The sequence below is a fragment of the Manis pentadactyla genome, chromosome 1 (genome assembly GCF_030020395.1).
Source record: "Manis pentadactyla isolate mManPen7 chromosome 1, mManPen7.hap1, whole genome shotgun sequence".
Lineage (NCBI taxonomy): Eukaryota > Metazoa > Chordata > Mammalia > Pholidota > Manidae > Manis > Manis pentadactyla.
The window spans coordinates 114598627-114621074 of record NC_080019.1 but is presented as its reverse complement, the minus strand read 5'-3'; the positions used below and the strand labels follow the sequence as shown (position 1 = coordinate 114621074).

General features: G+C 42.8%; 1 protein-coding gene and 1 long non-coding RNA gene across 2 annotated transcripts; both read right to left on the bottom strand.

Moving 5' to 3' along the window:
* Positions 1-12506: 12506 nt before the first annotated feature.
* On the bottom strand, positions 12507-13099 carry LOC118907080 (60S ribosomal protein L21-like). The gene has a single exon (XM_036875315.2). The coding sequence runs from the start codon at positions 13039-13041 to the stop codon at positions 12559-12561; it is 483 nt and encodes a 160-aa protein (XP_036731210.2). The 5' UTR covers positions 13042-13099; the 3' UTR covers positions 12507-12558.
* Positions 13100-16714: 3615 nt separating this feature from the next.
* On the bottom strand, positions 16715-18280 carry LOC130680307 (uncharacterized). Its single transcript, XR_008993335.1, has 3 exons — positions 18017-18280; positions 17431-17506; positions 16715-16924 (listed from the first exon to the last, which is right to left on the bottom strand). It is a non-coding gene; the product is annotated as an uncharacterized LOC130680307 (long non-coding RNA).
* Positions 18281-22448: the final 4168 nt, after the last annotated feature.

The window sequence follows — 22448 nt, the reverse complement described above, 5'->3', positions numbered from 1 at the left end:
AATGTTTATTATTTTACAGAGAAATCCAGTGAAGAAAAAAGATCATCTCAAGAATATCTAGCTAATTCTCAGCAATCAGATTCTAGATTTCATATTCACATGATCCAGCCTTCTTTTAAATGGATAAACTCATCATCACCATGCCCCCATCATATCACCCTTCCATGAGCCCCACTTCACTGTACACAACACTCCTGGCACTGTAACCTGAGCTCAGTTACAGAGGTTTGGTGCCCCCCAAGCTCACACATGGAAAACAGTTCCAGAGATGTGGTTGCACACAAACTGGGTGGGTTTCTGAACCTGAGTCTAGTGTCTTGTGAGATGCATGCAGTACACAGCACAGTAGTCAAGAAATTAGATTTTGGAGTCAAACATTCTGAGTTGCAAAACCCAGTACTCTGCCTCTTACTAGCTGTTGACCTTGGGTAAGTAAGTTTATTTAACTCTGGTTTAGTTTCTTCCTCTATACAAGGGAGATAATGAGAGCACTTACCTCAGAGGGTCAAACGAGTGATCAAAAAGAAAGTATAAATGACAAAATGACACATAAATGGAATGGATTAACCATTCACAGCTCCGTGAGCCCACATAATACAAACAATATAAGTAATAGCCACCAAGAAAATTTTACTTTAGTGCTTCAATTGAAATGTACTCCTAGAGCTTGCTTAACCCAACTTGCCTCAGTGGGTCCTCTCCTGTGTGCTCACTCAGGTGAGCACACATTTATTGAGGATCTATGCTAAGCATTAGCAGGACAAAGGCGAGCCCCATGCAAAGCCACAGGAACTGAAGGACCCCTCCCCAAGCAGCATGTAAACAGATGCTCCAGAATGTAGCTAATTCAGTTTAGGGAAATCTGTGAACTTCTACTTGAGTTCTCTTTTTAAAATAGATAAATTTTGTGGTTTTGAGAGAATCTTTTTTCTTACAATATGGGTATAAAGTCATTGAAAATTTTTCAGAAAATAGACACACAAAAAAAGAAAATAAGTATCTCTTGTAATCCCGTCTCCTGGAGAAAAATATGGTTTTGTGTATGGTATACATTTGTGCTTGTGTAAGATACACATTTTCAGAAAACCAAAATGGGGTTCATGCCCCACAGACTATTCTTTCACTTTACCATTGTCTTGCCAATGGGTTTCAGCGCCAGGCAAGTTCTCTATGGATTCAACGTGACCAAAGAAATGGACAGCAAAATGTTCTTTGGGGTGAAAGGGTTTACTACCAGGCTTGTTCTCCTGGCGGTAGGTGGAGCACTAGCGTCTCTGCCTCCACCCAGAGCACTGGGCGGAGCTCTCTATATAGCACAATAATAGCTTATTGCCTAAAGGTGTGGAAGCGGTAGCCTAGCAACAGGCCAGTTACATCATCAGGTGGTTTAAGTTCAGTGAGAATACTGGCCATAGGAACCCCAACTTCCCCACAACCATATAACCTAGATGTTTCTAATGTCCGAACACCATTCCTTACACACCTGCTGCTCATGGTGTGCACTTGATGCAGCAGCACAGGTGTCCCCTCAGGCCCCACCTCAGACCTGCTGAATCTGAGTCAGCATCTTAATAAGCTCTCCCATAGGACTTACATGCCCCACACAGTTTGAGGAGCATTGTTTTCCATCACTTGGCTAAACCCTAAGTTACCTATTTCATCTCTCACTGGTGGAAACTTTTTCCTGTGACAAGAAGCTGGTGGCTGGAAGATTTGGGGCTTCCCAAAGCCATCCCTGTGCTTCTTCAGATCCTCCCTCCCAGCGGGGTGCTCCTCCTTCCCTGTGGGCTCCCTTCCCTTCCCTTCCCTTCCCTTCCCTTTTGCCCACTTTCCAGATGACCCCTTGACCCCTTCCAAGCCCCGCCCCAAGAGACCCCTGACAGCCGGGGAAGCACCGTCCTTGCCTGTTCTCCACGGCTAAATGCAGCTGCCTGCCTCTACCATCCCCTTCCTTGCCTGGAGCCGGGCCTGGAGCCGCAGACTTCCCCCTGCCGGGTCGAGGCTCCAAGCGGGGCCCTTTGGCGAATGCCAATGCGCAGGCGCCTCCAGCGGGCGGCCCTGCCTTGGCAATGCCTCCCCACTCCCGAAACCTTCCCTCCTGCTGCTCCCACGCTTCCTTCCCACTCGGGAACCCCCCGCTGATCTGAAGTTGCCCCCAATTGCTCTCTGGGTCTCCTCTTCACGCCCTCCCCCATCTCCCAACACCACCCTTCACCCTGACCCTTCTTCCCCCCTCCCCTCAATCGGTCTCAACTCTCTGGTCCGGAAACCTCCCCTCGGCCCCTCTCCTACTGCCCCCATCCCTAGAAACAACCTCCCACTTTTCCCCCACCCCTCCACTCCTCCCTTGCCGGCTTCCTCAATTCCCACCTCCCCCCCAAATTCCAGTCCTGTCCCTGGGAAAGGAAAAACTCCTCTGGTCCCACCCTGCCTGTGTGTGGCCCGAGGTGGGTCGGGGCCCGCCTACCCTGCTCCCCGGCCTGGGGAGGGTGAATGGGGCCCTGTGTGCCTGCGCTCCGTGGGCGGATATCAGTGGTCAGTGCGTCACTGGGTGAAAAGTGGCCCAGGGACTTTTGGGAGGCAGCCCTGAAAATGAGCCCCGGCCCACCGGCCCAGGGGTGAACACAACCCACCTCCTCGGGCGATAAAGATTGTGCGAAGTAAACTCTGACCCCGAAGACCTCGCTGTGCTTCCTGCGGACTGAGCTCCCGCCATCAGAGCCGCCGTCCCTACCGCGCTGAGCGTGGCAGGCGCGGGCGCTCACCCCGAGACTCAAGGGCCGGGCAGCTGATCTGCACCTGCAGGGCGCCCAGCCCCCTCCGCCGCGCTCCGCAGGGGAGACTGGGCCCCAGGCGCCCTCAGCAGTAAAGCTTGTCTCCCTTTATAAACGTTTGATACACGGTTGGGGGAACTATTTCTCAAAATAATACAAATAAGCTTCTATTTTCACCGATCAAAATAGTTAAGAATTTTTTTTTTAAGAGAACAGTTCGGACAAAGCTACAGAAGCGGAGGTACCCATGCCCTGCGGCGGCGGGAGAGTGAACTCGTCCAACTCCTGGGGAAATGTAATGACGACGAGTACTAAGGCTCTTTGCTTATACAATTTGATACCGTAATTCTACTTGTGAAAATGTATCAAAGGGAACAATCCCAAATATTCCCAAATCACAGTTATGCTTTGTACTGGAAAACGACAAACGACTTACTAAAACTATATTACGGTACATGGCAAGTTGGAATCCATCTGTCATTAATAACATTTATGAAGAATTTTTAACACCAGGAAACTGTCTTATTAAGTGAAAAACAATACAAATTACTATATATGATATAATCACAAATGTTTTAAAAAGCCTAGAAGAAAAACTGGAAGAAAACTAATTAAATGGGAGAGGTGATCTTTTTCCCTTTTTGTTTTTTTTACTGTTTTATGAACTATGTCAGAGATACACTGAGGTGTAGATAGTAAGTTCGCCATCACTAAGCATTAGAAATGCAGTCTTCCTGATGAAGCCCCTCACGACCCTCCTTACCCTCACCCTCACCCCTGAGCTAACCTCTCCATATTTTTATTATATAAAACTGTTTTAAGCATTCCAAACTTTACATATATGATAAAGACTACACATATACCTCTGTGACTGGTTTTTTCCAGTCAACCTGATGCTTTAGGGATTTATCCATGTTGACTCATGTTGACGAATCTAGCTCTGGTTCATTCAGTAAATGAGTTTACATATATATATATATTTGTAGATAATTATTTTTTATTGAAGGGTAGTTGACGCACAGTATTACATTACATTAGTTTCAGGTGTACAACACAGTGATAAAACATTTATATACATGACAATTCTAGGTTCCAGCTATCACCCTACCAAGCTGTTACAATATCTTGACTATATTCCTTATGCTATACATTACATCCCGGTTACTTATTTATTTTACCATTGGAAGTCTGTCCTTTTTTTTTTTTTTTTTTTGTGAGGGCATCTCTCATATTTATTGATCAAATGGTTGTTAACAACAATAAAATTCTGTATAGGGGAGTCAATGCTCAATGCACAATCATTAATCCACCCCAAGCCTAATTTTCGTCAGTCTCCAACCTTCTGAGGCATAACAAACAAGTTCTTACATGGAGAACAAATTCTTACATAATGAATAAGTTACATAGTGAACAGTACAAGGGCAGCCATCACAGAAACCTTCGGTTATGCTCATGCATTATGAACTATAAACAGTCAGTTCAAATATGAATACTCATTTGGTTTTTATACTTGATTTATATGTGGATACCACATTTCTCTCTTTATTATTATTATTTTTAATAAAATGCTGAAGTGGTAGGTAGATACAAGATAAAGGTAGAAAACATAGTTTAGTGTTGTAAGAGAGCAAATGTAGATGATCAGGTGTGTGCCTGCAGACTATGTGTTAATCCAAGCTAGACAAGGGCAATAAAACATCCATGTATGCTGAAGATTTCTCTCAGAACAGGGGGGTGAGGATCTAAGCCTCACCTCTGTTGATCCCCAATTTCTCACCTGATGACCCCCCTGTGACTGTGCCTGTCTTAGGTTGTTCCTCCCTTGAGGAATCTTACCTGTCTCTGGCTAACCAGTCATCTTCCGGGGCCATACAGGGAAATGTAAAGTTGGTAAGTGAGAGAGAAGCCTTATTGTTTGAAATGGTTAGCTTTTTATTTCTTTGCATATTTATGCCCTGTAGCTTCTATGCCCAGCATTTGTCTTGAGGTATCTTTACCACTTGGAAGAATTGTGATACTCGGTAAATTTGATATGAGGCACGAATTCTATTTAAGGGTTGTAATTAGGAAGGAAGAAGAAAAGCTATAGAAGTAGCAGGCGGAAGAAAACATGGGAAGATTGATTATTTCTTTGACATATCTTCTTGTAGAGTAACTTCAGCATGTATAGGTTTTAAGCTACTACTTAAATTGCGCACACACATTAACATAATAGGAGTATAGTTACATAACCAAAGCATACCTGTAATTACCAGCCATCTCCAGTGAAACCAAGAAAAGCAGTTAGGCACCTTAGGCATTTGTGAAAACTTATCTATGATATGGTGGATATTGTCCAACTGAACTTGAACAGTCTGAGAGAAATGAGACAAATTAAAACAACCCATTCCTGGGGAATGTTCACATCCCTTATGTTCTTTTAACAGTAAATAGTCTGTAGTTGTAAGATTTTGGAGCACTACAATTTGCACTTCTCCTAATTCTTGATTGAGTTCCAACAGTATAGATCCAGTCAAATTTGTTGTTTTACTGTATGCACAGGCCAGCTTAGATATCTCCTTCATTCCCATGGCAAGTCCAGGAACTGGTGGGATGAGTGCATCTACAGCTGTAGCAGTGCATGGATCTTTGTTGGGGTTTTTTGATGATCATCTTCTGGCATGAGTCTTCCAGAGAGTGCTGATGTTGGAAGTTCTTTTTCATATCGTATCTTAGTTCATTTTCGGGGTAGCCCAATTAGGCTTTGATCTGCTGTATAAACACAAACAGACCCTTTGCCTACACTTTTACATGCCCTTTATACCCTTGTGTGGAACTCATTGGAGGTTAACACACAGGAACTGCCCTTTTTGTTTTGTTTTGTTTTGTTTTTGGTATCACTAATCTACACTTACATGACAAATATTATGTTTACTAGGCTCTCCCCTATACCAGGTATTCCCTATAAACCCCTTTACAGTCACTGTCCATCAGCAGAGCAAAATGATGTAGAATCACTACTTGCCTTCTCTGTGTTGTACAGCCCTCCCTTTTCTCCTACCCCCCCCATGCATGCTAATCTTAATACCCCCCTGCAGGGGCCGGCCTATGGCCGAGGCTGAGTCCCACTATGGCTGAACACCGCCCTTCCACCGTAGCTGACCAATGCCCTAAGATGGCGCCCACTTCCTGGGCACCACCCTTCCTGGTTTGGTGGCATTAGCATAAGGAAGTTGCTCCTATAGGCTTGCCCCATGCTTCCGCGCTCGTGCTCAACTCATGCAGAAGGCATGCTACCAATCAGCTTAAAGGTCACGCATGATCTTGATCACCATAGGCCAGCGTCCTTTATATAAGGCATAAGCAGGAAAGACAAGCTCTGTCTCTCTCTCTCTCTCTCTCTCTCTGTCTCCTCTCATTCTTCCTCTCACTCTTCCTCTCACTCGCTCCCTCCGGCTGTTGCTTCTTCTCACTCACCTTCTCCCAACCTTCCGAGCAACAATAAAGAACTGAAGTGAACCAGGTCTGTGTACATATCGCTGTCGTCACTGCCACAAGGAGCGAACACGGTACCCCCCTACTTCTCCCCACCCCTTATCCTTCCCTACCCACCCATCCTCCCCAGTCCCTTTCCCTTTGGTACCTGTTAGTCCATTCTTGAGTTCTGTGATTCTGCTGCTGTTTTGTTCCTTCAGTTTTTCCTTTGTTCTTATATTCCACAGATGAGTAAAATCATTTGGTATTTCTCTTTCTCCGCTTGGCTTGTCTCACTGAGCATAATACCCTCCAGCTCCATCCATGTTGCTGCAAATGGTAGGATTTGCCCTTTTCTTATGGCTAAGTAGTATTCCATTGTGTATATGTACCACTTCTTCTTTATCCATTCATCTATCGATGGACATTTAGGTTGCTTCCAATTCTTGGCTATTGTAAATAGTGCTGCGATAAACATAGGGGTGCACTGATCTTTCTCATACTTGATTGCTGCATTCTTAGGGCAAATTCCTAGGAGTGCAATTCCTGGGTCAAATGGTAAGTCTGTTTCGAGCATTTTGATGTACCTCCATACTGCTTTCCACAATGGTTGAACTAACTTACATTCCCACCAGCAGTGTAGGAGGGTTCCCCTTTCTCCACAGCCTCACCAACATTTGTTGTTGTTTGTCTTTTGGATGGCAGCCATCCTTACTGGTGTGAGGTGATACCTCATTGTAGTTTTAATTTGCATTTCTCTGATAATTAGCGATGTGGAGCATCTTTTCATGTGTCTGTTGGCCATCTGTATTTCTTTTTTGGAGAACTGTCTGTTCAGTTCCTCTGCCCATTTTTTAATTGGGTTATTTGTTTTTTGTTTGTTGAGGGGTGTGAGCTCTTTATATATTCTGGACGTCAAGCCTTTATCGGATGTGTCATTTTCAAATATATTCTCCCATACTGTAGGGATCCTTTTTGTTCTATTGATGGTGTCTTTTGCTGTACAGAAGCTTTTCAGCTTAATATAGTCCCACTTACTCATTTTTGCTGTTGTTTTCCTTGCCCGGGGAGATATGTTCAAGAAGAGGTCACTCATGTTTATGTCTAAGAGGTTTTTGCCTATGTTTTCTTCCAAGAGTTTAATGGTTTCATGACTTACATTCAGGTCTTTGATCCATTTTGAGTTTACTTTTGTATATGGGGTTAGACAATGGTCCAGTTTCATTCTCCTACATGTAGCTGTCCAGTTTTGCCAGCACCATCTGTTGAAGAGACTGTCATTTCGCCATTGTATGTCCATGGCTCCTTTATCAAATATTAATTGACCATATATGTCTGGGTTAATGTCTGGATTGTCTAGTCTGTTCCATAGGTCTGTGGCTCTGCTCTTGTGCCAGTACCAAATTGTCTTGATTACTATGGCTTTATAGTAGAGCTTGATGTTGGGGAGTGAGAACCCCCTACTTTATTCTTCTTTCTCAGGATTGCTTTGGCTATTTGGGTTCTTTGGTGTTTCCATATGAATTTTTGAATTATTTGTTCCAGTTCATTGAAGAATGTTGCTGGTAGTTTCATAGGGATTGCATCAAATCTGTATATTGCTTTGGGCAGGATGGCCATTTTGACGATATTAATTCTACCTAGCCACGAGCATGGGATGAGTTTCCATCTGTTAGTGTCCCCTTTAATTTCTCTTAAGAGTGACTTGTAGTTTTCAGAGTATAAGTCTTTCACTTCCTTGGTTAGGTTTATTCCTAGGTATTTTATTTTTTTTGATGCAATTGTGAATGGAGTTGTTTTCCTGATTTCTCTTTCTGTTGGTTCATTGTTAGTGTATAGGAAAGCCACAGATTTCTGTGTGTTGATTTTGTATCCTGCAACTTTGCTGTATTCCGATATCAGTTCTAGTAGTTTTGGGGTGGAGTCTTCAGGGTTTTCTATGTACAGTATCATGTTATCTGCAAATAGTGACAGTTTAACTTCTTCTTTACCAATCTGGATTCCTTGTATTTCTTTATTTTGTCTGATTGCCGTGGCTAGGACCTCCAGTGCTATGTTAAATAACAGTGGAGAGAGTGGGCATCCCTGTCTAGTTCCCGATCTCAGAGGAAATGCTTTCAGCTTCTCGCTGTTCAATATAATGTTGGCTGTGGGTTTCTCATAAATGGCCTTTATTATGTTGAGGTACTTGCCCTCTATTCCCATTTTGCTGAGAGCTTTTATCATGAATGGATGTTGAACTTTGTCAAATGCTTTTCAGCATCTATGGAGATGATCATGTGGTTTTTGTCTTTCTTTTTGTTGATGTGGTGGATGATGTTGATGGACTTTCGAATGTTGTACCATTTTTGCATCCCTGGGATGAATCCCACTTGGTCATGGTGTATGATCCTTTTGATGTATTTTTGAATTCGGTTTGCTAATATTTTGTTGAGTATTTTTGCATCTATGTTCATCAGGGATATTGGTCTGTAGTTTTCTTTTTTGGTGGGGTCTTTGCCTGGTTTTGGTATTAGGGTGATGTTAGCTTCATAGAATGAGTTTGGGAGTATCCCCTCCTCCTCTATTTTTTAGAAAACTTTAAGGAGAATGGGTATTATGTCTTCCCTGTATGTCTGATAAAATTCCGAGGTAAATCCATCTGGCCCGGGGGTTTTGTTCTTTGGTAGTTTTTTGATTACCGCTTCAATTTCGTTGCTGGTAATTGGTCTGTTTAGATTTTCTGTTTCTTTCTGGGTCAGTCTTGGAAGGTTGTATTTTTCTAGGAATTTGTCCATTTCCCCTAGGTTTCCCAACTTGTTAGCATATAGGTTTTCATAGTATTCTCTACTAATTCTTTTTATTTCTGTGGGGTCCGTCGTGATTTTTCCTTTCTCGTTTCTGATACTGTTGATTTGTGTTGACTCTCTTTTCTTCTTAATAAGTCTGGCTAGAGGCTTATCTATTTTGTTTATTTTCTCGAAGAACCAGCTCTTGGTTTCATTGATTTTTGCTATTGTTTTATTCTTCTCAATTTGATTTATTTCTTCTCTGATCTTTATTATGTCCCTCCTTCTGCTGACCTTAGGCCTCATCTGTTCTTCTTTTTCCAATTTCGATAATTGTGACATTAGACCATTCATTTGGGATTGCTCTTCCTTTTTTAAATATGCTTGGATTGCTATATACTTTCCTCTTAAGACTGCTTTTGCTGTGTCCCACAGAAGTTGGGGCTTAGTGTTGTTGTTGTCATTTGTTTCCATATATTGCTGGATCTCCATTTTGATTTGGTCATTGATCCATTGATTATTTAGGAGCGTTTTGTTAAGCCTCCATGTGTTTGTGAGCCTCTTTGCTTTCTTTGTACAGTTTATTTCTAGTTTTATGCCTTTGTGGTCTGAAAAGTTGGTTGGTAGGATTTCAATCTTTTGGAATTTACTGAGGCTCTTTTTGTGGCCTAGTATGTGGTCTATTCCGGAGAATGTTCCATGTGCACTTGAGAAGAGTGCATATCCTGTTGCTTTTGGATGTAGAGTTCTATAGATGTCTATTAGGTCCATCTGCTCTACTGTGTTGTTCAGTGCTTCCGTGTCCTTACTTATTTTCTGCCCAGTGGATCTATCCTTTGGGGTGAGTGGTGTGTTGAAGTCTCCTAGAATGAATGCATTGCAGTCTATATCCCCCTTTAGTTCTGTTAGTATTTGTTTCACATATGCTGGTGCTCCTGTGTTGGGTGCATATATATTTAGAATGGTTATATCCTCTTGTTTGACTGAGCCCTTTATCATTATGTAGTGTCCTTCTTTATCTCTTGTTACTTTCTTTGTTTTGAAGTCTATTTTGTCTGATATTAGTACTGCAACCCCTGCTTTCTTCTTGCTGTTGTTTGCTTGAAATATGTTTTTCCATCCCTTGACTTTTAGTCTGTACATGTCTTTGGGTTTGAGGTGAGTTTCTTGTAAGCAGCATATAGATGGGTCTTGCTTTTTTATCCATTCTATTACTCTGTGTCTTTTGATTGGTGCATTCAGCCCATTAACATTTAGGGTGACTATTGAAAGATATGTACTTATTGCCATTGCAGGCTTTAAATTCGTGGTTACCAAAGGTTCAAGGTTAGCCTCTTTAGTATCTTACTGCCTAACTTAGCTCACTTATTGAGCTGTTATATACACTGTCTGGAGATTCTTTTCTTCTCTCCCTTCTTGTTCCTCCTCCTCGATTCTTCATATGTTGGGTGTTTTGTGCTGTGCTCTTTCTAGGAGTGCTCCCATCTAGAGCAGTCCCTGTAAGATGTTCTGTAGAGGTGGTTTGTGGGAAGCAAATTCCCTCAGCTTTTGTTTGTCTGGGAATTGTTTAATCCCACCGTCATATTTGAATGATAGTCGTGCTGGATACAGTATCCTTGGTTCAAGGCCCTTCTGTTTCATTGTATTAAATATATCATGCCATTCTCTTCTGGCCTGTAGGGTTTCTGTTGAGAAATCTGATGTTAGCCTGATGGGTTTTCCTTTATAGGTGACCTTTTTCTCTCTAGCTGCCTTTAAAACTCTTTCCTTGTCCTTGATCTTTGCCATTTTAATTATTATGTGTCTTGGTGTTGTCCTCCTTGGATCCTTTCTGTTGGGGGTTCTGTGTATTTCCGTGGTCTGTTCGATTATTTCCTCCCCCAGTTTGGGGAAGTTTTCAGCAATTATTTCTTCTAAGATACTTTCCATCTCTTTTCCTCTCTCTTCTTCTTCTGGGACCCCTATAATACGGATATTGTTCCTTTTGGATTGGTCACACAGTTCTCTTAATATTGTTTCATTCCTGGAGATCCTTTTGTCTCTCTCTATGTCAGCTTCTATGCGTTCCTGTTCTCTGATTTCAATTCCATCAATGGCCTCTTGCATCCTATCCATTCTGCTTATAAACCCTTCCAGAGTTTGTTTCATTTCTGTGATCTCCTTTCTGGCATCTGTGATCTCCCTCTGGACTTCATCCCATTTCTCTTGCGTATTTCTCTGCATCTCTGTCAGCATGTTTATGATTCTTATTTTGAATTCTTTTTCAGGAAGACTGGTTAGGTCTGTCTCCTTCTCTGGTGTTGTCTCTGTGATCTTTGTCTGCCTGTAGCTTTGCCTTTTCATGGTGATAGGAATAGTTTGCAGAGCTGGGACGAGTGACGGCTGGAAGGACTTCCTTTCTTGTTGGTTTGTGGCCCTCCTCTCCTGGGAGAACAGCGACCTCTAGTGGCTTGTGCTGCGCAGCTGCGCGCAGACAGGGTTTCTGCTTCCTGCCCTGCTGCTATGGAGTTTATCTCCGCTGTTGTTGTGGCCGTGGCCTGGCTCGGGCAGCTGCTCCAAAGTGGTGGAGTCGCGTTGGAGCGGGAGCAGCTGGGAGGCTATTTATCTCCGTAAGGGGCCTCCCTGCTCCCTGTAGCCCAGGTGCCCAGAGATCCCCGGATTCCCTACCTCTGGATTAAGTGTCCCGCCCTGCCCCTTTAAGACTTCCAAAAAGCACCCGCCAAAACAAAACAATGACCACCAAAAAAAAAAAAAAAAGAAAAAAAATTTTAAATTAAAAAAAAAGGTGGCCGCTCGTTTTTCTTTATTCTCCGGCGCCAGCCTCAGGCCTCTGCTCACCGGTCTTGCTGCCCTGTTTCCCTAGTATTGGGGTCCCTATCCCTTTAAGACTTCCAAAAAAAGCGCTTGCCAAAACAAAACGGAAAAAAAAAAAAATGGGCCCTCGCTTTTCTGGTGTCCTCCTGCGCCAGGTCACCAGTGCCCGCTCACTGTTCTTGCTGTTTCCCTAGTATTGGGGTCCCTATCCCTTTAAGACTTCCAAAAAGCGCTCGCCAAAACAGAGCAGCAAAAAGAAAAAAAAAAAATTGGTTGCGCGCTTTTCTTATGTCCTCCCGCGCCCGGCCTCCAGTGCCCGCTCACTGTTCTTGCTGCCCTGTTTTCCTAGCATCCAGGGCCCCCTGGGCATGTACTGTGTCTGTGCTCTGGCCCGGATGGCGAGGGCTGGGTGTTCGGCAGTCCTGGGCTCCGTCTCCCTCCCGCTCTGCCTACTCTTCTCCCGCCGGGAGCTGGGGGGATGGGCGCTCGGCTCCAGCCGGGCCGGGGCTTGTATCTTACCCCCTTCATGAGGCGCTGGGTTCTCTCAGGTGTGGATGTGGTCTGGATATTGTCCTGTGTCCTCTGGTCTTTATTCTAGGAAGGGTTGTCTTTGTTATATTTTCATAGATATATGTGGTTTTGGGAGGAGATTTCCGCTGCTCTACTCACGCCGCCATCTTCCCTGAGGCTCTCTATATTTTTTTTTTTTACAGTCCAGAGATCTTTTATTTATTTATGTTTTATACCCATCAAGCCATGAATTCACAGGGAATGGGTTCCAGCAGCTCAGGCTCCTTTCCATTTGTTCTCACAAAGTGTGCTTCTCTGGGTGGAGCAGGCTGGTGCTTCAGCTGAACCCAAGTTCCTTTCTCTTTGGCTTCCTTATTTTTCTGATCATTTTCCTTCACACGCTTCAGAAAGCTATCTTGGCTCTTAGAGTGCTTAATGTGCTCGATAAGTACATTAATTCTCTTTGCAAGGATCTTGCCCTTTACTTGTTTGTTCACAACAATGCCAACAGCATGCTGGGTAACATTGTAGACTCGTCCAGTTTTGCCATGGTAACATTTGCGGGGCATTCCTTTTTGAACAGTGCCCATTCCCTTGATGTCTACTGTATCATCTTTCTTGTAGATTCGCATGTATGTGGCCAAAGGAACAACTCCATGTTTTCTAAAAGGTCTAGAAAACATATAGTGGGTGCCTCTCCTCTTTCCCTTTGTGTTGGTCATTTTGGTGATTTACTGGAAGATGGCAGTTCCAGCCAAAGAGAAAAATGAGTTAATATTTATAAAGAACTTAGAGCAGGTCCTGGCACATGATGTTACATATGTTTTAGGATTTTTTTTAATAAATAAAACTTTATTTTCACTGCAGTGTATTACACTATTGTGTTAATATTAAATTTATTTATTCATTTACTTATGAAAACTTGGCCTGTTTGCATTTTTTCCTGATTATAAACAATGCAATGGACAGTTTAGTCCATGTCTTCCTGTGAATGTGTGTGAGTTTCCATAGGGTACACATCCAGGATTGGTCTGCAGTGTTACAAAGCACATACAGCTTCAACATTACTAGTTACTGCCAACTCCATCTCCAAAGTAATAATACCAGCAACAGCTGGGTTATTGTGTTCCCAGTCCTCATCACTTCCTATTATCAGATTTGTTCATTTTTTTTCCTGACTTAATGGGCTTGCAGAATTCTTTCTTTTTGGTTTAATTTCTATTTTCAATTGATTACTATGAGGTTAGAGATTAAGTATCTATTCATATGTTTAATGTTTATTTGTAATTTTTATTCTATAAACTCCCATCCATAACCTTTTCTGAGTTTTCTATTTGTTGTTATAAATTTTTTGTTGATGTTTAAGAATTCTTTGTATATTTTGGATATTAATTCTTTGTCGATGGATGTTGTGCCAATATTATCATTCACACCTTGACTTGCCTTATAACTTCTTATGGTGTTTTTCAAGGCATAGAAAATTTATCTGTTAATGTAATCTAACCTTTCTATTTCTTTATAGTCTGTGCTTCAGATGACTTGATTAAAATACCCTTTCTTATTCCAAGATCATGTCTCCCTGTGTTTTCTTCTAAAAATTTTTAAATGTGCTGTTTTCTATTTTGTCCTATATCCACCCACATTTGATTCTTTGTGAAAGTGGTTATGGGGAGATCTTCTTTCTCATATGGATAACAATTGTCCTAGAACCATTCATCCCAGTCATCTGCAATGTCAGCTTTGCCATAAATCGGATTTCCCAAAATGTGTTGGTCTGTTTCTGTGCTCTCTATTTTGTTCCATTGGTCTATTTGTTTGTCCTTGAGCAATACTGCAGTCTTAATTACTGTAATTTGATAATAAGTCTTGGCTTCTGGGTGAGCTTGTATTCCCAAATATTTTCAAGACTGTCTTGGCTAGTGGAGGTCCTTTACAGTTTCCTATACATTTTAAAATCAGCTTGTTTTACAAAATCTTTGTGGAGGGGGGTTGATTTGAACAATGACTTTATAGATTTATTTTGGGAAATTGACATCTTTATGATGCTGAGTTTTCCTGTTGATAAACATGGCACATATCTCCATTTATTTAGGTATTCTTCAAAATCCTGCCGTAAAGTTTTACATGTTTTCCATATACATCTGACATCTTTTGTTAGATTTATTCCTGGATACTTTAGGATTCACTTTGATAATTGAAAAAAGCACCTTTATTTTTTGTTTTAACTATACATCTTTCTAGTATGTAAGAATTTAAATTAACATGCAAATTGGCCTCATGGGAAGATGGTCTACTCTATGATCAGTTTCCTCAGATTTGATAGAACCTTTGGAGGAAGGAAAAAGGCAGAATAACTTTTTTAATGCACTTAAGAATTGAAAATATGTGTATTTGTGTGGGGAGATGAAAGAATAGGAGAGATTTATAAAAACTCATTAAGTACACTGCTCACCTCTGGTTCTCAAGCTCCCAGTAGCCTTCCACAATACATCTGCTGCTTACAGGTGTTTGTAATATTTTAATCTCCCACAATTATATATATGATTTATGCTCTCTCCAAATCTATCCCATCCATTTTTTGACACAAATGGAGAAATAAAATGCATAAAATACACAATAGTTTAGCACCTTGCTTTTCTCACTGAACTACTTATCTATAATCATTCCATGTCAATACTCAGTCTATCTGACTAAAGAAATAGCTACAAAGTAGTTCACTTTCTGGTTACCTGTTTGTAGACATTAAGTTGTTTCCAGCTTTTTGCAAAAACAAATATTGCAATCGACAACTTTACATATATATATAGCTTTGTACACTTAATAGGGAGTACCTATAGGATGGACAGAGATAATGCATGTGTAATTTTGATAGACTTGGCCAAATGGCTGTCTAAAAAGATTGCAGTGATTTACAAGTCCAACAAATGCATGAGAATGCCTGTTTGCATTCTCATAAGTATCAAATTTCTTAATGAAAAACATCTCCTTTTTAGTTTTTATTTGCATTTCCTTATTTATAGGAGAAATGGAACATCTTTTGTCTTTCAGCCATTTATATATCTTTTTCTGCCCTATGCCCATTTTTCTATTGGGTTTTTCTTCATTGATTTGTAAGTGTTGATTACATATTGAGGAAATTAACTATTTATCTGACATACGAGTTGCAATTATTTTTCCAATTTTCACTTATTTTTTTATTTTGTGTTTGGTGTTTCTCCATGCAGAATTTTGTTTTATGTGTTCACACATGTCCATTTTTTTTCCCTTTTTTGGCTTCTGAGTTTTATCTCTTACTTAGAAAGACTTCTCCACTCCAAGGCTTTTAATTTTTAATTCTTTCTTTTTTCTAGTATTTTACATAGATTTTATAGTGAAATACACACATTTTGTTTAATTAGCTTGTCAGTTCTATAAAAATCTTTTTTGGAATTTTGACTAAAATGATAACTTATAAATTTTGTGAAGTTGACATCTTTATGATATTGAGCCATCCTATTGATAAACATGGTATATATCTCTATACAGCAAATTGGGATTTTATAATCCATATACACACAACAAAGTCAATTATATGTACATATTTAGAAAGAGAGTATCATGAACACCCTAACAACCTAAAAGCCCTTCCCTGGTTCCATCTTGCTCTTTGCAGATTACAACCTTCTCCCTCCCCAAGAATGGGAGGGATTTCTAATTTCTGCAATACCTGATTTCTGGACTAAACTGTGTAGGTCTCCCTAAACAGTACAGCTTAGTTTTGTCTTTTGTAAACATTATTCAAATGGGATGATGTAATACTTGGGAGTGGGGTGATCCTTTGCTTCTTCCACTCTGCATTATGTTTGTGAGACTATTCCCTGTTGCACAGAGCAACATGCATCTATTAGATACAGAACATGCCTTTTTTTCTTATGTCGATACTAGATAGATGATAGATGATGATAGATGATAGATAGATAGATAGATAGATAGATAGATAGATAGATAGATAGATAGATGATAGATAGATAGATGATAGGTAGATAGAGACATAGAGATATATATAAAATCCTGTTTCTAGTCTTCTGGTCTAGTAACTATTCAAGGTCTCAAGAGTCATTTTAAGTATTAACTTTACTCCCCTGTTGATTACCGCCCCCATCCTTTTTTCTCTTTCTTTTCTCATAAATCTTTGTGATCACTCCAAATCCTTCTCAGAAGTAGTAAGTTTCCACATGACTGTGTGAAACTGCCTGGGTCTTTTCTGCCTTGTTTTCCCTCATGGAGAATGAAGACCTGAAAGGCGTGGAGACCAGCAAAGGGGACAAGAAGGCAGGAGGAGGCCTCCGGGCCTTCCTGGGTCTGGGCTGACTCAGACTGGCTTATTCGACGACTGCACCGTCCTCACTGCCCCCTCCGCCCCCTCTCCCCGCGTCAGTGGAAAATCAGCATGTGAAGTACAGGAACACGCAGGTCAGGCCCTGGGAGGGGTCAGAGGAGCGGGACTTCCGCCAGTTCGTTGCTCACCCACTAGAGGGCATTGGTGCGCTTCCCAGAAGAGCGGGTCCCGGAACGTTCGGTTTTCCAGTTCGCGCTTGTCCCGCGGACACTTAGACTGGTTCGGTGCTGGTGCGGGAGATGCAGGTGAGGGAGCCCATAAACCCCCAAAGCCCAGGCAGAGAGAAAGCGGAGCCCAGGCACGCCCCCAGCCTACACACACCCATCTGGAGATGAGACCCGAGGAGGGGGACTGGGGCCGCGGAGGAGGCCAGATCCGCAGAAGCACGGTTAGAGGTCAAGCCAAGAGCATGCAGGTGTGCGTAACGTGGAGGACAGCAGGCTACCTACTACAGTTGGAGACCCAAAACTCCCCTCCCAGCCCCAAAGCAGTTCCCATCCTGCCATCAGGCCCAAATCCCCGCGGTTAGAGTCACTCTCTTCATTACAAAGACACCCGCCCATTGCCCCCTCTCCCTGCCCCCATCGTATATACATGTGTTAACCACATGCTACCCAGGAACAGCTCATTAACCCTTTGGGAATCAGCGACACATTAGCAGTCATTTTGCACTGAGGTGGGATTGGAGTGAGAAGATCTTTGAGCTGTAGGTTACTGGAGATGTTATAATTACCTCCAGGACTACAGTAATAGTCATTGTTTATTCACTTGTTGCTTGCTAGGCATCTGGGAGCTTTGTCTGACTACATCTTTTTAAAAAAGCAACATTTTAATACAAAATTTCCAGATCACTTGGTTAAAATGAGGTCTGCTAGGTTTTTCACTGTAAAGTTATCATTTTCCCTTTATAATTAATAAATATTTGAGGGAAGTTACTTTGAGACTATGAAATATTCTGTTTCTCCTCAAGCTTCTCCCCACTTCTGACTGTCGGTGGTCTGCCTCTGGAACACCTGTACATGCTGGCCTTGGTGTTTTGGGCACCAGGTTCACAGCCCTCCTTTTACCCCAGTCCGGCCACCTGCCTGAGTAAGGCAGTGTACAGCATCCCCCTCTGCCTCAGCTCCCGCCCTCTGCTTGACTCCTCCAGCCTGGAGTCTGGCATGGACGCTCCCTGCACTCTTGACTTCTAGTCTCCTCCCCCACTTTTGTCTAACTTGGCTCCTTTTCTCTCCCTCCACGCTACTAGACTCTTCCTTGGTGGCTACTTCTCTGTTAAATTCCCACGTCCTTCAAACACCACAGATAGTATCTCTTACCATTTTCCTGGGAATAACCAAGCTTCAGGTCCCAACTACTTCAACTTCTAATCCTTTCTTTATAATCTCCAAACATCTCCACCTCCACCACCATCCTGTCCTCTTCAGTCCAAAGTCAGAGGCCCACTGGGGCTCAGAGGACAGCCTGGTAAAGTAGAAAAAACATGGGCTGTGGCATAAGTGACCTCTGATTGGATCCTAGTGTTATGAGCTATACAATATTTTTTCCTCTAAATTTTGTGAGCATCAATTAACATATCAGTGATGTCTGAACAGAAATAATAATTAAGGACTTTAAGAATTAGTATTGATGTGTGACAAGTTCCTGAAACAGACTCTGGTGTGTATTGCTCCATAAATGGTAGCTATTATAATTATTCATGGTATGGGGCTCTGTTCCCTCTAAAAACTTCACGCATTATCACCTTTCTCTCCTGTGTTTTCAACCACTCACTCTCAACTGGTTCCTTCCCTCGGCTTATAAACTGGGCCAAATTTCTCCCATCTTCAAAAACAAACAAAAAACCCTCTGTAAGGAAATCCACCAGCTCCCTCAAGTACTTTCACATGTTGTCATGAAAGAGGAACTTTCCAGGAGAAAATTGTTGGCTTAACCAATTTGAGATTCCTATTTCCTGTGGGTATCTCCCATTTGGCATTTTTAATCAGCAGATTGGTTTATTTCATCAATCCTGGAAATTTTTCAACCATTTTCTCTTCATATATTGCCTCTGCTCCATTCTCTCTCCCCTCCCCTCTGTCTGAACTCCAGTAATCCACACATCTTGCATTTTCTCACTGCATCTTCTATCTCATTTATTCTTTTCCATCTTCATGCCTCTCTGGACATTGTTCTGGATGGTTTTTCTGACTTACCTTCCTTTCCATTATCTGTTATTAAGCTTGTTTTCTATTGAGTTCTTAATTGGATTATTGTAGGTGTCAGTTCTGTATTATCTAATTGGTTCTTTTAAAAATCTGCAATATTGCTTTCAAAATGTCCATATCCTTACATAAAACTTTATATTCTGCTTTTATCTCCTTCTGCCAATATCAGTCCAGAAATGGGCTTGAGAATATTCTAGACGACCACAGAGTTGGTCTGCACCCATTTCTGGCTGCAACCCCTTGGGGTCGGTGCCCAGAGCACAGGGTGGGCTTAAACTAAGTGTCCATGTTGGTGGACAATGAATGCCAAGTCTGTCCCTTTAGCTCTACGTTCCAGATTCTGAGGATTGGCAGGCAGCCCCAGGATAAAAATGCCAGCATGGTGAGGTAGCGGGTGACTCTTACCCGCTAAGAGTCTTCAGGACACTACAGTATGCAATATCACCCTCCTGCTCACCCAAGGAGCTAGGCCTGTTGGCTGTCTGCTCCCAGTGAGTGACCGTATTTCAGGTAAGGAGTAAAGGCTTGGCCACTTAGGCCCTTACCCTCCCTGTTCTACTCTATTAATTGCTCTTTTTTTGTTTGGCTTTCAATGTTATTAAGATGATTTAAGGTATCCTCTGATTTCTGTAGCCCCCTTAGAAGGAGGGTGGTTCATCCCTTAGTCTAGCATCACTGAGGGCAGATACTGAGGAACCACTGGTGCCCCTGGTACCACTTATTTCCTACTGAACTTAGATTCTTCCTTTTATTCATCCGTAGTTGAGCTTTACATGGGGGTAACAGGAGGGCCTTATAATACAGAAAGCAATTTACAACTAGCCATTGGATGTGGCCTGGCCTGTGTCCCTGGCTCCACTGGAAGGCTCAGGACCTGGCCAGGAGGTCATCTTCCTGTCTCCTGACCAGCCATCAGGACATGTCTACATGGCTGGGGAGAGTGCTGGTCTTCCAGGGTGGTAACCCATTGTGGATTTGAGCCCAAGGTCTCTGTAAGTGGACATGTTCTTCTATGATGTGAACAGACCTCTCTGGGTGCACCACCTGGGAAAGAGGCCTGTTCTTAGGAAGGTAACATTAACTCAGGTGTGATGCCTTCTCCATGAGGCCTGTGCTGACTCTCCTAACATAGGCCTCCCCTAACCCCTGCTGTGGCTCTTGGGCCCTTTCTCAGTGCCTTATGCAGAGCCCATATCACACTCTATCTTGTATAATCAAGATTTTCTGTACACAGCATGTCTTCCATTTTGTGGTGGTGACTGCCTTTGTCTCATTTGTTTGCCTTGGTTGAAAAGCCCTGACCATCATATTGCTCAGTTCATGCTGTATTATTATTTGTGGTCTTCACAGTCCTTTAGTTATGTTATTAATTATCTTACCCTCTTTTGTCCCTATTACCTACTCTCATTCCCCTCTCCCTGCAGGTCATTATTTTACTATGCTAGTAGTCATCTTTATTTTAACTGTGTTCCTGCAAAATGGGCATTGTTGACTTATGTGCATACATTTTAAAAGGTTATGTGAAAGGTATTATGCAATATAATTTATTGTATTTCCTCTCCTCTGTGTTTTTAACATCCCGCCACCTTGCTGTGTGATGTTAACCTCTCTGTAACAGTCCCTCACATGCGCTTGCTGCACTCTCCTGGCAATAGATGCTCACGGTGCCTTCCACTCCTGGCCACTGCAGAAACATGCTGTGATGAACATCTTTATAAATGCTCCCTTATGTGTTTGTATGAGGATTTCCCTGCAATGTTTATCCAGAAGCAGGATTACTAGGTCATAGGGTGTGCATATATAGGACTCAACTTGGCCAAGTAGAATCAGACTCCTTTCCAGAATAGCTTCACTGACTATACCTCCATCAGTGATACATGATTGACTTCTGTCACCAAATTCCCTTCAACTTAGCATTATTGGCTTTTCAATGGTTGACAGTCTAATAGGTGCCAAGTGATCTCACAGAGGGTTGAGTCTGCATGTCTGACTATTAGAGATTTTGAGCATCTTGTCATGTCCTTACTAGCTTCTTGTGTTTCTCTTCTGTCATTTGCCTGCCCATGTTTTTCTGTTAAATTGCTCTTTTTTTCCTTGTTGATCAGCAGGAAAGGGAGATAGAAGGGGGAGGGTAGGAAAGAAGGAAGAGAGACAATCAAATTTATCATTATTTAACAGGGTGGAGCTGGGGTCAGGTAGAGATGGAACATCCTCAACTCAGGCAAGCTTCTTGGTTGCAAATCATAAAAACAACCTCTGGAAGCAGAAAAGGGGGTTATTAAAGGGACTGTTTGGAGGGCTAAGAGCCAAGGCAGAGTCCAAGGCTGATGTGTGTGTGAGCCCATTTCAAGGGAGGCCACTAAGGACGAGCCTGGCATTTCCAGCTCCTTGCGGGAAGCTGAGTTCTGCCACCTACATGCCCTTTCTTTGGGGAATTCCTTAAATAGAGGAAGGGGGTTCAGATGTCTTCCTGGATAAGCTCTTCCTTAGCTGGACCCATGTGTGTCCCCTGAACTGTGTGTGCCTGAGCTGTGTGTGGAGAAACAAGAACTTGAACTTTGTTAATAGGATTCAGAGATAGCCAATATCCCAGGAGTCCCTGATGAGAGCCATTGTAAGAAAGAACAATGTGGCACCAAAAAGAATATTTGCTGCAAAGGAGGAAGGCAACTCATACTGCAAACCCAGGGAGTCCTAGTGACTTAGTGGTTTCAGAAGAACTGTGGGGCTGGTCCTCAATTTGACCCCAACCCAGCCTACCATAGCCGCAGGTATATGCTTCAAGAAGATAGACCTAGGACAGTGGTCTTGCAGAAGGATAGAGCCCCACAGAGTTCAGAGAATCTTCCTGTGGGCCTCTATCTCCAGTGGAAAAAGAGCTATTTCCACCTCACTTGCACAAGCATCGTTTCCTGGGAGAACTGGCAGAGACCTAAACCAAGCATGACCAGGGCCCTCCTAGCTGTCGAGGACATTGTGCAGCCCCAGCCCCAGGGATCCAGCTCAGCCAGCAGCAGGAGAGGACCCCCCAGTATTGGCAACACTATGGGCCAGGAGAGGGCAGGGAGGTGAGGCTGCCACTTCTCTGGGGGCTGCTGAGGACAGCAGCTGTGGGATCAGAGCCCAGCAGGCAGTGTGGGCAGTATGTTGGCAGCGGCCAGCAGCGTGCTGACAGAGCAGCAGCCAGGACCCACTCCAGGGCAGTGAGGTTCCAGGCTCCCTCAGCACAGGAGCTGAAGGGAAGCTGCAAGATCCTAAGACCGTCTGTGGTCAGGTGGGGCCTAAGAGCCATTAAAATGTGGGCACTCTTCTTAATTGGACTGGACTTGTAATCCCAGGCTAGTGAAACCTGGGGTACTGATACTATGATCACAATAATGAACATACTTGTCATGCAGGTGCCATTCTTGTGCATTAGTTTACCTCCTGGACAGAACAGAGGTGTCAGCGAAAGCACAGGGAACCATGTGATAGTACTGAGGCACCTCCTTCTGCCCGCCGTGAGTTTACCTGTTCAGCCACTGTTAGGCAGTATAAAAGGGGC

What these genes read in the sequence shown, in the direction of transcription:
- LOC118907080 (XM_036875315.2), bottom strand. Translation starts at nt 13,041, where the DNA reads ATGACCAACACAAAGGGAAAGAGGAGAGGCACCCACTATATGTTTTCT.